At 37.9% G+C, this 13,135-nt stretch overlaps 1 protein-coding gene across 1 annotated transcript; it reads right to left on the minus strand.

Moving 5' to 3' along the window:
- Positions 1-11: 11 nt before the first annotated feature.
- On the minus strand, positions 12-12,794 carry LOC145238463 (venom phosphodiesterase-like). The gene is made up of 19 exons (XM_080101653.1): positions 12,689-12,794; positions 11,939-11,999; positions 11,593-11,684; positions 11,066-11,145; positions 10,503-10,622; positions 9,826-9,998; positions 9,016-9,197; positions 7,693-7,883; positions 7,156-7,259; positions 6,633-6,702; positions 5,910-6,000; positions 4,577-4,749; positions 4,288-4,339; positions 3,319-3,476; positions 2,866-2,989; positions 2,438-2,515; positions 1,303-1,429; positions 883-1,060; positions 12-745 (listed from the first exon to the last, which is right to left on the minus strand). Exons 4-19 carry the CDS (start codon positions 11,117-11,119, stop codon positions 467-469), a joined length of 2,154 nt encoding a protein of 717 aa, XP_079957779.1. The 5' UTR covers positions 11,120-11,145; positions 11,593-11,684; positions 11,939-11,999; positions 12,689-12,794; the 3' UTR covers positions 12-466.
- Positions 12,795-13,135: the final 341 nt, after the last annotated feature.

Here is a 13,135-nt window from a genome sequence, read left to right on the forward strand (position 1 = left end):
AATTGAACTGTCGAGGCGAGAATGAGATTCCGGAAAATGACGAGAAAGTTAGAAAAGCAGTTTGCGAGGAAATTAAAGTTGTGTAAATTATAACACATCAGTATGGATGGACACGTGTTTACCAATTTTGTAAAGCGACACGACTGAAGAATAATGTTAGAACTGAAGAATAAATGTTAGTGGTTACTATCCACCCATAATGCCAGCAAAATGGTGCTTGCGGGCAGGGGTTTGACCGCATGGTCCGGCGCCTACAGACCTTGATTGGGATTGGTCCTAGGTTCTAACCCCGTGAAAAACAATAACAACATAAAACGGTTTTGGAGAATACCTCATTTTCACCAAAACCTATCAAAATTTCGTCCAAAATTAGTGTGAACCAATTATATATTTCTCTGCAGAATAAACCATCTGTACATTTTAAACGGACTCATTTATCGCCTTAAATCTAATGTTTTTTCTAAATCTAAAACCGATAAAACGTTGCCAGTAGGCATGCTAAGCTCATCAACACATTTTGTGGACTTGTTCTTGTGGCGGGGGAAGCACCTAAATCTTGCAGCCAATCGCTAGTGAATTGTGGGAGGAAAACTTTCCTCCGGATGGCGGCTCTTCTGGTGGTTTGAGATTCGCTCCGGGTCCAGAGTGGGAAGAAGTTGAGTCCGGCAACAAGCTCCACATCACGGATCCGAGCAACATGTTGAGTCAACGTCGTCGCGCCCCAACTTCGCACAGGTTCGTCAGTCTGTGTTGGAAACAAAATGTGCCAATAACGTTTCGTTAGGAATGTTTATGGTTTTAGTGTTTATGAGCATGCACACAAGCTCACTGAGGACCACTGTGAGCAAAATTAAATATAAAAATTGATCTTTTCCCCCTCACCTTACGACACGGATATTCCTCAAAGTTTGGAATAATGAAACTCAAGACTTCCACGTCATCGGGCGATGACGTACACTGCATAATTGGAGTTCCTACCTCAGCGCATCGCGTCATTACCAAGAAAAAGTGGGTGGGGATGGGCGTGGCTGTGATGTCACTCCCCAGAAATTGTCCTTGGCTGTCGAAAAAGTCGTTCTTTCAAAATATACGATAGAAAACTAAAGGAAAATTACCAAAAGCAATTCTTGTAAAATATGAAAAAGTAACGACAGTAAATGTAAAAAATACTTTTTCAAGTGTGAAGAAGTACAATTAATACGCAGAAGTGAAATAACATAGATAGCTGTTACCAACGAGTAAATAAAACAAAGAACTTTTATCAAAGCAACAATCAATTGATTCTTGTTTATAAGTACATACGTCACAATGGTGTCGTTTGTGTCTGGAAGTCCGTCATAATCATAATCGAACACAGGTCCAGCGGTGACAGCCAAACCCCCAAAATCGTTCGCCCATCTTCCCATCTCACCAGCCATGAAACTCCACACTGCATTTAAGGTAACACGAAATTTACAAATCAGGCGTCGTTTGTGGGTTGCGAAAGTTTCGCAGTTACTTCCACTTTTATTACCAAGATCTTTGGACTTGGAAATAAAACGGAATAAAAATGTGCTCAGCTGTTTTCAATGTAACATCTCGTTGTGATGGTAACTAATTTACCGCATTGAATACCGAAATAAATAAAGTATATTTTGTGCAAAATTTAGTGCATTTGCAACGTTAAAATTTATGCATAGCAGCAGGGTTTTTTTTAAGGTTTGGTTTGGGTGACCGCTAAGTAGTTTTAAGAGACCGCAAGTGTTTCATTTAAATACCAAAAAATAGCCATATTTGCTTTTTGGGAAACCGCTGGAGAAATTCTTAACCGGTGGGAAATTTCCCACTAGTGGGAAATTTAATGTTTTTAGAGGGAAATTATCTAAGTCAGGTAACTAAACTCGGGCCCGAGGGTCAAACCCGGCTTTGAATTATTCGTTGAAAGTTACTTAACTAACATTTTTCCGCAAAAACATGTAAGATTAATTTCAGCAAGGCTTGCAAGACACATATAAATCCAAAGGCCGTTTGTTACATTACAGACAAGACTAAAAGTATCAATGACTTTACTATTGTGCGCGAATAAAAGCCTTTCCTTTATTGATTGTGATGCAATAAATGACCAATGCAAGCAGAGCAGACTCTTCAGTATTCCAAAAAGTTTAATCTCTCACAGAAGCACTATTTACTAAATAAGATTGCAGTATACCTTTGGAGTTCCAGACCAAATCGCTTCACAAAATTATTTCATTAAAAGAATAATTTTTTGTCAACGTAGGGCACAAAACATCATTATAAAAATAACAGAGGGGGAAATTCGAAGTCGAAGTTGACTTTAGTGGGAAACCACACCAAAAAGGTTAAGAACCACTGGGTTAAACGAAAATAATCGCTCGTGAGAATAAATTCAACAGGTTCTCGAAACTTAATGATAAAACAAGCCAGCATTTCCACTTACTCTCTGCGGTGGCAGGATACATTGGCACTGTGTTGGTTCGGATCAAAGCATCGTGCACCGCGTCTCCGTTCGATAATTCTGCGGTTTACAAAACATCTATCTTTAAACATGCATTGTGATTTCACGGAGACAGGTATATAACGCAAGTGTCAGCATAATATCTGCACTAATTGAAATTTGAAACTACATAAGTGCAAGAAAAAATGCAAAAAGCAAAAGTATTGGTTTCAAACGTTAAAAGTCGTACACCAGGCCCACTGAAGGCGCCATACCGAATCAGCCTGTCGCCAAGTATTCACCACCAAATGGCAAGGCGAAGGCTAGAAAAAGTTTTTTTCTGAATTTAGTTTTTACTTCAATGCAAGCCCAATAACGGAACATCTAGAGGTACACCTATTTTTACAAACACAATGCATCTCTGCTCCCACCTGGTGGATATAAGAAAGCTGATTTCACGGTGTCCTGGTCAGTGTAGGATGAACAGCCAGTTTGAAACGCCAACATACGATAATCCGAGCGGCTGCAACCAACAGGAGCTTCCATGTCCCGTTTCTGCAATAAACACACACAGAAAAAGTAAGCCGAGTGTTGAATTTTGTAATAACGAAACGAAACCACAAGGTTGCGTGTTCTAATCCCGCATCTTGAAAGGATTTCGAAACAAAACACACCCAAATGAGCGAATTTTTTTGATACATAACAGCACGTTTTTCTATGTTATATTTCAAGCAAGTTCATACATCACAAAAATTTAATAAATAAACGACATTGTTTAAATGTATTTCAGCAGAGCTTTTTTCCCATAGTTTAGTCTTTAGTGCATCTATAGGTTTCATACAAGTCGGAAAGCACTGACTTAGACATAGAGAATTTCTTCTTACCACATCTTGTAGGGTGAAAGTGACGTAGACAGGTTGTTTCTTGTCTATGTTGTGTTCGTTTGTGAAATCTTTCTGACCCAGCAAGCAGTGGTGCTGCATAGGTTCAACATAAATTGTTGGACGACCGTATAATGAGTTTGCAGCATCGACAGCAGCCACTGTACACAGCAAAATATTCTGAGAGATTTTAAATGGATTTAAAGCAAGCTTTGTGCGGTCAACCACCACATGCATAGATGACGATTAAAAAACGACATTCCTGCAGTCAAAAAGGGGATTTTAAAGAGCTTTATACAGGTTAGGTTACCACAGCGTTTTCTATGTATGGCTTTGAAAACTTTTAGCCTGTATCCCCTACATCAGTGGTTCCCAACCTTTTTTTAACGCGATCCAAATACTCATCAAAATTTTGTTTAGTGGTTTCTCGCGACCCATGGACATGCTATTTTAGTTGTATCTTTGTCTGTAAATTTGGAAAGCTTGTTGAAAATTTCTAGGCAGGTTTAGCAAATCAATAGTCTTATAACGAACGAATAGTGTTGTTTTTTCGACCAAACATTTCCATTTAGCCCGAACTTGGAGCTAAATCGAATTATTATTGGCCAGACAACGCCCAACTGTGAGCTAACACATCACTTTATGACGTCACAAACAGTTTTAACCATTATCACTACAAGTTGTGATAAAATTATTGTTGGGCAACAATTTAAAGCCTTGGGAAATATATACATGTAAAAAACACGCTACAAGGCGAAATCAAGCAGATGCTCTTATTCGCACTAAAACAGGCGGCCCAACAGAATGTTCAGGCGACCCAACTTTGGGTCGCGACCCATAGGTTGGGAAACACTGCCCTACATAACAGCCTATTTCTTTGTACGACTTTGCACGCTTTAAACGGGTTAAAAAGTATCATAAGATATTCAGTGTTCTAGTATTGAAATTAAAAAATCAGAAAATCAAACCCACCTTCCTCCACAGTGACGGGCAACCGTTGGTTTGCTTCTAATTCGCTCAAACCCTGAACAAAATAATTTGAAACATCACATAGCAAGTTTACAACGACGCACATTTAAAGGGGACAGATTTTTTCTAGTCGGTACTTCGTGAAATTCCTAATCAGTTTTGGCACCCTAATCTGTATCTTGCGGATATTATTTGTTAAACCAATGATTCAAATTCCTTGCACCTATAGTTAAAATCTCCTGTTATTCAACATCTTGCCAGACTTCACCAATAATTTAAGCTTTTTCCCAACCTGACAATAAGTGCATCCGAGTTTGTCAGTCGATGCGGGTGGTTCACTGTTCACTTCACAGACCGCGGCGTTCTGTCCATTAGGTGGCGCTGGTACGTCGCTCGGTTGCGCCATCACGTGATGAAGAGCACCTGGTGTCCCATTGTTTGGAGCCGGATCAAGAGAAAGAAGATCTTAAAAAGAGAAATGTCCTCAAAACCTGACACCACTAGCCGATACGGCCAATGTCTTGTCACCAACTGCATTAATGAGACCTTGCGGGTTGATTATGACAGTGTTTTTCAACCTTTTTTGAGCCACGGAACACTTTATACATTAAAATATGTTTGCGGAGCACCAAACGAAATTTTGATGCAATGAAACAACTATAGGGTCAGGGTCACTAAAACGCTAAATCGCACATCACGTAATCACTAAAACGGATGAAAACGCTCATATAGCGCTATTAAAGTCGGGGGAAGTTTTACGAAAAACGTATCATTGAAACTAGTATTGTACCTAAATACAATATTCGCCTAGCACTGACTGTTCCGTGATTCATCGTTTTCCGAGCAAGCAATTATGCTGAACGTCAGAAAATTTGTTGAATCTCGTGTCGACTGAAACAGCGTTTAAATGTTATATTATTTTTAAAGATTACCCAAAGCTAAATTGCACCAACGGTCAGCAATTTACCCGCGATTCAGCTATTTCATTATTAGACAACGAGTCTTAATATTACTCAACAATAAATGAAGCCAATCACTACAGAACATTCCAATCGGGGATGGCGGATAATTATTTTCATAAAAGAAAACCTATTTCTGCCTATTGTATTAAACCAGTGATTTTCGACCGGTGTTTGATATAAAACACTATTTAAACCGTAGAAGTCTAAAACATTAGAATCTTATATTCAAACCAGCAAATTTCTCGCGGAACACCTGATGATCTTTCACGGAACACCGGTGTTCCGCGGAACACCGGTTGAAAATCACTGGATTAAGGTGTACTGTCTGCAGCTTAGAAATAAATTTAATTGGATTTCCAAAAATTAACTGTATGCCACTGTATTTTTTAACCTTTTTAGGTTACAGACTACTTCTGTTTTATCAATATCTGCATGGGAATAAAGATGTAAATTACTTAACAGTAATGGACCTCTCACCCCGGAGTATAGGCTATGTTATGATAATTGTGCTTTTAAATTTATCATTATTTTGTAATAAATATTTCATCAGTTTGATGTTTGGCAATTGTTTATACAACACCAATTGCTTGTCTTCACCACTATGTCACCGTAAATTACTTCAACAACTTGGAATTCGGTAACAAACATAGACCGATGAATTACCTGTGAGCAAATTGTAAACTTCGACGCTTTCGAAAGGTTCAGTTGTGTTGTATTCAGTCTTAAATCCGGGTCCGTGTGCAACGAACAGCGACTGAAACATTATTGAAAACAAAGATCTTTGTTGTAAATAATAAACAATTCAAACCATATTTGTCGATACCATCAATGTGATTGCCCCAAAATCAAGTAGATACAATTGCGGTTTTAATTTAATACCAACCTTTATTAGGAAACTGTTATGCCATGTAAATAAAATCGGCATTTTGAGGCTGCAACCAGTTCCATTAAAATTGTCTTTTAAACAAATATGACGTAACAATGTCCGATATAAAGTGGCACGTGATAGGTTAAGCGAACAATTTAAGTTTGACAAACGAACAATACATTAAAAATTTAAATGCGCATTGGAAAAATTATGAAAAAAAACACGGAGAGGATTCAAAAAATGAAAAAAATTACATGGACAAAATAAACATTAAAAAGTACATAAAAGCAAAGTATATAAATTTTACAATAAAATACATTTACGGCCAGATGCAAGCTTTCCACAAGTTGGATGTTTATTCACAAGTAAACTTGTTTAAACAGGCACGAAAACAAGGTTATAAATCGAACTGTGCAAGTTTACTTTTAGACAATTATTATTTGAACTTGGTTTAATAATTAAACTTTTTGCTACACCTAAAAGTAATACAACTTATATTTGATCAACAATAAACTCACATGCATACTTCTGAACTCATTGTCATAGCCATGCATTCCACCGTCACAAAAGTCCATTGTTCCTGTCTCTCTGGAAAGCAATTTAAGGTTTAACTTAGTGCTTAGATTTCTGTAACCTAACTTATAATTAAATTATATCCACAACGGCGGCGCTTGGTTGGGATAATGTTGTAAAAATACAGGGAAATTATTTCTTTTCAATCTTTTTATATTTAACAGGAATGTCAGCACTTTTAAATAACACCTTTACTAATCTTTGTAAGTTGCACAGTGTTATATACAGCTGTAGGCCTACAACTGTTAAAGACATACAGAAGCAATTTTGCTGCCAATGTTGTACAAGTTGTTGTCGATGCCTATTTCTAAAAACGTTTTGGGGTAAAGCATACAAGTCTTATTATGGAACAAAATAAAAGTTTAGTTTTTATGATTATTGTCAGTGTTTACGGAACGTATTTGGGTACTATAGAATTAATAAATTTCGGGTCTGGTGTTAAACAGTGTTTCCAAAAATATTTCTCACCCGCCCACGAGCCAAGTGTCGTCCATCACAAGTTGAACTTGCTCAATTCGATCGTGATTCGCGTAGTGATAACGTTTTGGGAAATACTGACTCTTCTGGTAAGCCTGGAAATAACAAGATAATAAAATACAAACAAAATGCCCAAACTCACATAAAAACATCATTTACATATTTTGGTTGTAAAATTTAACCAGTTTAAACCTTTTAACAGCTAAAAGTTGAAAACAAAAAGCTAAGTAACTTGACAATTTTACGTAGTAGTATAAACTATCATCATTGGTGCAAAATGTCGGTAAAAATCTTCATTATATGCCATGCTTCGATTTAGTTTGCTGAGTCCCTGTCTCTAGTGTTTCCAGTGCAAAAACTGCTAAAACTATGGTTTACGAGTAGTTTTGCGAGCTTAACGAAATTCCACAGAGCATGCAATGCAAACAAATTCACATTGAACTAACAAAGTAATCAAACAGGTAAATAAAACACGCAGAAGGAAATAAAATGCTGATTAAACAAAAAGAAGTATGTTGGCCCACTCACCAGCCAGCGACTGTTTTCGTGGGTGCATTTCAGTTGGTCGACGATCTTAGCTGGTTTGAATTCGTTCCACAAAGTTTCGTCGCGACTCTTCCCAACACGACCCAGAGCGCCTCCGTAAAAGTTCACCAGACTCATGTCGACTCCGTATTTGTCAATGTAGTTAAGGCGGTCGCAACTTTGAGGGGACATTCCTGGGTACGTTTAAACAAGCAAGGGTTTAATGTTAAAACTGGATTTCGTCACTTTATAATGCAAATCCAGAAAGTTAACAGGGTAGAACAATACATCTAAGTTTTCACTTAAAATTAAAACATATTACAAACCCTTGAAAACGCAGAATAGCTTAAAACAAAGCCTTGAAATTCAGTGCTTAGAACAATGGTTTCCAACCGGGTAGGGATTAAAAACCTAATGGGGTGGAATTTACTTTAATTTTTACATGTGGTTTGTAAACAGACACTTTAGCTCTGGGAATACAACCTGTGAAGTTGATAAAATACACAATTTTAAATGATCTTTGTATGGTTTGGCATCTACTATATGTAGTGTATTGGGGAGGAATATAAATGTTTTAAAGTGTTAAGGAAGGGATTCGTTATAAAAGGTTGGGAACCACTGGTTTTAAAATTTGCAAAGCTGAATTACAACAAAAGCCAAGAGCAGTGGTTCTTAACCTTTTTGGTGAAGTTTCCCACTAAAGTCAACCACCAACTTCGAATTTCCCCCTTTGTTATTTTTATAATGATGTTTTGTGCCCTACGTTAACAAAAAAAAATATTCTTTAATGAAATAATTTTGTGAAGCGATTTGGTCTGGAACTCCAAAGGTATATACTGCAATCTTATTTAGTTTAAATTGTGCTTCTGTGAGAGATTAAGTTTTTGGAATTTTGAAGAGTCTCCTCTACTTGCAATAGTAATTTATTGCATCATAATCAACAAAGGAAAGGCTTTTATTCGCGCACAATAGCAAAGTCATTGATACTTTTAGTCTTGTCTGTGATGTAACAAACGACCTTTGGATTCATATGTGTCTTGTAAGCTATGCTGAAATCTTACATCTTTTTGCGGAAAAATATTAGTAAAGTAACTTTCAACGATTAATTCAAAGCCAAGTTCGACCCTCGGGCCCGAGTTTGGTTACCTGACTTAGATAATTTCCCCCTGAAAACATTAAATTTCCCACTAGTGGGAAATTTCCCACCGGTTAAGAACCACTGGCCAAGAGGAACATGACTACAAATGCAAAAATATTGAAATCAACAGCTAGGTTGCGGACTCCAGGTTGAAGCTATAACTGAGGATAAAATTGAAACAAACTTACCATGGTCAGCAAGCAACACGAAATTGACGCAATTTTCAAGACCGCGCACTTTGAGTCCGTTCATCAACAAGCTGATGATGTCATCAACGGCTTGTAATTCGTTTGTGACGTCATCGGAGTCCGGTCCACCCACGTGACCTGCGTGGTCGAGATCGCTGACGTAGAGAGTGATCAAACTCGGTCTGTGGAGACGAAGTGTTTCGTGAAATATATAAAAGGGCGAAAGTCATTGGTTCGAATCCCATCTGGTAACATTGTATTTTTCGTATTTTAATAAACCGGTGGTTCTCAACCAGGAGTCATTTTCTTTATGTATGACAGAGTGTTGCGCATGACTGATTGTGGACTTGGTCACATGTCACAGTTTGGAGAATACAATGTCAACTCCATATTTGCAATGTCAAAATGCCGGTGGGACTATACAACTTATGCAAGAAACAAATATGTTTGACTTGATTTTTTTTTGCTGGATTAAACATCTAACCCAGGGGTTCTTAAGCCGGGGCGCACCCGCATTGTTCCCAGGGGGTGCGGGGATGCTTGTATAAAAATTTAATTACAATGGTTTTGTTATTTAAGCAATTACAGAAGGGGGTGCGAAAATTAGTTGGTGATTTGAAAGGGGTGGAAAAAGGTTAAGAACCACTGTCCATTGACAGGCAACGCAAGTGCAGCAGTGTTAAATTTAAACAATTAAAAGAACACGAAACAATAAAACAAGTGACGCAATAAACCTCAAGGAGAGTTTTTCCATAATTCGAAGCAAAAAAAGACAGATTCGCCCAATTTTTTTTAAATTATATCTCCCACCTTTCATCACTTGGCATGTCGAGCCATTCCAGGGCAGTGTAAATTCTCTCCTCATTAGGAACACTCCCATCGTATGTGTAATAATAATCCGGATATCGCGTAATGTTAACGTCACTTCCGGGCCAGAAATAAGTAGCTGATTTCTTGTTCTGGTTACTGACTGTCACCCAAATCTGAAAATAATACAATAAAAGCAAGGTTAGCAGTTCTGTTGACCTACAGTAGCCAAAAGTTGAGTTCCAAATCGTAGTACGTTGGACGTAGGAGGCTTTGCAAGGATCATGAAGTAAATGTCCCAAGCACTGGCATTGAATAACTATGCACAAAACTTCATGGTACGGAAGGAGTTGAACACAAGCCTAAAATTTGCGGACACATACTGAAAAAAAAATCAGATTTTCATTGATGTTTCAAGAGGCTGTCAGCAATGCGCTCCAATACAACACTATAAACCAATGGTTCTCAAACTCGGGTTTCGGGGCCGCATGCGGCTCCCAACTACTTATTTTGCGGCTCGCACCAGACCTCAGAAAACCACCAAATATTGCTATTTTAGCTTTCAAAGTAATCTTCTTTAGTGATTTTCTAAAGGTTTCGTTTTTTCTGCGGCTAGGGAGCCTTACTTAAAACACACTTAAAAAATACCATTTGACTTTGATTTCAACTTAAACTCTCACCGGTTCGCCTTCCCACCAGAAAGGATGAAAAGTGTTCGGAGACCCGAGATAGAATTCCTCCTTGTGTTGGTGGTCGAACATCGAATTCTCGATCACTCCATGGCTTTCAGCGTAAAGACCCTGAACAGCGACACCAAGTGATATTGTGTTTGTAAAAATGTATTATTTATTATTATCTTCAAACTGGGAGGTACAGAAATCTATCTTTTTGAAAGTCGTCTGGATTCCCGTTTAAACCCTATAAAGTCGTGCAGTTAACAAGCTCTATGGTTGAATGCACAAAGCTCGCTAGGAAACCCGCTTTAGGCGTGCCAAATCGTGCATGTAACAAGCGCTGTCGTTGACTGCACGAAACTCGTTAGGAAAATCGCTTCAAGAGTGCAATATTGTGCAAGCAACACGCGCTAACATTGACAGCTCAAAGCTCGTTAAAAAAATCCGATTTCAGTGTACTAATCAACAGCAATTATTGCAGCGCAATCGCATTATCACAAAGTTAGAATGTTTTTGTGGTGTTTTTACAAGTCTTATACAAAAATATGTTCCCAAGCATGAAAACGTACCGTAGCGATTGTGTAATGGCTGGGAAAGGTGATGGTCGGATAAACCGCTCTCATATACGAAGCGTGGACGCCACATGAAGCTGTGGAAAGGTTTGACAAACATTAGTTGACAACCAAATGCAAAATACAACATGAATATGTATTGTGTCAAGTACTAATTGGGTGATTATAACTAGGTGGTTCAAAATATTACATGGGGTAGTTTCCTATACAATATAAGTTTCAAAGTTTAAACTTGACGTGATAAAATGATGTAAGCAAGCAAGTTCATTTAGTTGCATCACAAGCAACAAAACAGACAAAAAGTAGGAAAAAAACAAATGAAATAGTTGTAAATTGACGTCATATAAGGCTAGATCCACACACACGCTCGCGCGCCAGCGCATAGTTGGTTTGTTTCTTTATAGCCAGCGTAAAACGCCGGCGCGCGAGCTTAAGAAACAAACCAACTATGCGCTGGCGCGCGAGCGTGTGTGTGGATCTAGCCTAAAATTTTCAGTGCTTTTTTAACAAATGTTTAGAAGTACCTAGTTTAAAAACATTCGGTGTTTTTTCTCTGTATAAATATTCTGCCTGAAATCCGTCGATGGAAAACAGAATTACTGGTGGTTCTGGAAATCTGAAACAAAAATGAAAATGCTGGGTTGGCGCAAGATAATTTAATTAAACCATTGAAAAATGCAGGTCAAATCTTATTTACCCGTTCACACCAGGTGTATATAAAGGTTCTCAATCGGGCTTTTAGATACCTATTTTGGAAGTAGTATGGTATAAAACACCATCTCTCGAATTAGGCAAAACGCTTGTGCAAAAATATTAAGACGAATATGGAATTCTGGTTTTAATTAATTCACCAATTAATTCGAAACATACCCGCTTGGGCAGCCTAGTTGCTGTTGAGTTGGACATTCATCATCAATCCAAGCTGTCCCTCCTTTAATGTAAAAATTACGAGGTTGGTAAGTGAAATTTATGAGCGCAGTATAATGGTTAAATAGTAGAACACATCAATTGTCATTAAGAGCCGCTTTACATTGTTGCATGAGTACGAATGGGTTTTGGCATTTGGTTTTGGAAACGTTAGGTATTTTTAGTCAAATAAGCTGACTTGCTGACTTACATATTGCTGTTAAGTCTGAAAATCGAACTGAACCCATCAAATGCCTAAATTAGGCCATAAACTGAAAATTATCAGTGGGTTCAATATAGATATGTTGGGGTTGTACGCAGTGGTGGGGTTCAGCCGGTTCGCACCGGTTTTATAGAACCGTCTCACGAAATTTTATGAGATCAGCAAACCGTTAGCATTACTGGTTACTGTTAATGGACTTTTGGTAACAGAACCGGCTGAAAAATATGACTTTTGTGATAGAACTGGCTGACAAAAAAATTGAATACCACCACTGGTTGTACGGCTAAACGCAACAAATCAATACAAACCCTGTATGTATGCAAATTCCTGCAAAGAAAATGAAATTACAACGAAAATATATCGAAGAGAAAATCTGTGCCCAAGTCCAGTCTTGACTTACACCCGATTTCCTGACAAAATTACAAGGCTGTTTCAGGGCAGATCCTTGATTTTCATAAGCTGTTAATTCGGTCGCTAATTTGTTCAGTTACCTTGGCATGAAGTCAGATAATCGGAGCAGCAGTTTTTGGCGGCAACGCACACGTTTGTGCAATCACACCTGGCCCTTGTTACGTCACACTGTCCATTGCACAAATAATCTGAAATCGATAACAACAGAAATAATACGCGTTATTATGTTGGTTTTGACAAGTCGCATATTAAGGCTAAGATGTGTTAATTGCCCGAAAACGAAAAACATTTGCTAAAAGGTTTGATGCCATTTCTTACTGTGAGTACAGAAATCTTAACGAAAATTGTCGCATATTTTCAAACGTCTAATCTTGACCGGTTGCTAAAAACCTTGTGCCAAAATTTTTACCAACTACGAATTATATTTTAATCAAAAACATATCTATCAGAGTACTTGTGTATATAGAATACATTATGCAGACGTTTCAACAATCACTGTTGCCATCATCAGTGCAGACTGCAGGTGA

This window comes from Phallusia mammillata, chromosome 7 (assembly GCF_965637545.1).
Source record: "Phallusia mammillata chromosome 7, kaPhaMamm4.hap1.1, whole genome shotgun sequence".
Taxonomy (NCBI): Eukaryota; Metazoa; Chordata; class Ascidiacea; order Phlebobranchia; family Ascidiidae; genus Phallusia; species Phallusia mammillata.

Excerpts from the sequence above, each read along its gene's own strand:
- LOC145238463 (XM_080101653.1), bottom strand. The coding sequence starts at position 11,119 with ATGAGAGCGGTTTATCCGACCATCACCTTTCCCAGCCATTACACAATC. Across the intron at positions 9,999-10,502 it reads TCTGGTGGGAAGGCGAACCG|ATTTGGGTGACAGTCAGTAA; the intron begins GTGAGAGTTTAA and ends TATTATTTTCAG. Across the intron at positions 6,001-6,632 it reads ATGAGTTCAGAAGTATGCAT|TCGCTGTTCGTTGCACACGG; the intron begins GTGAGTTTATTG and ends ATAATGTTTCAG.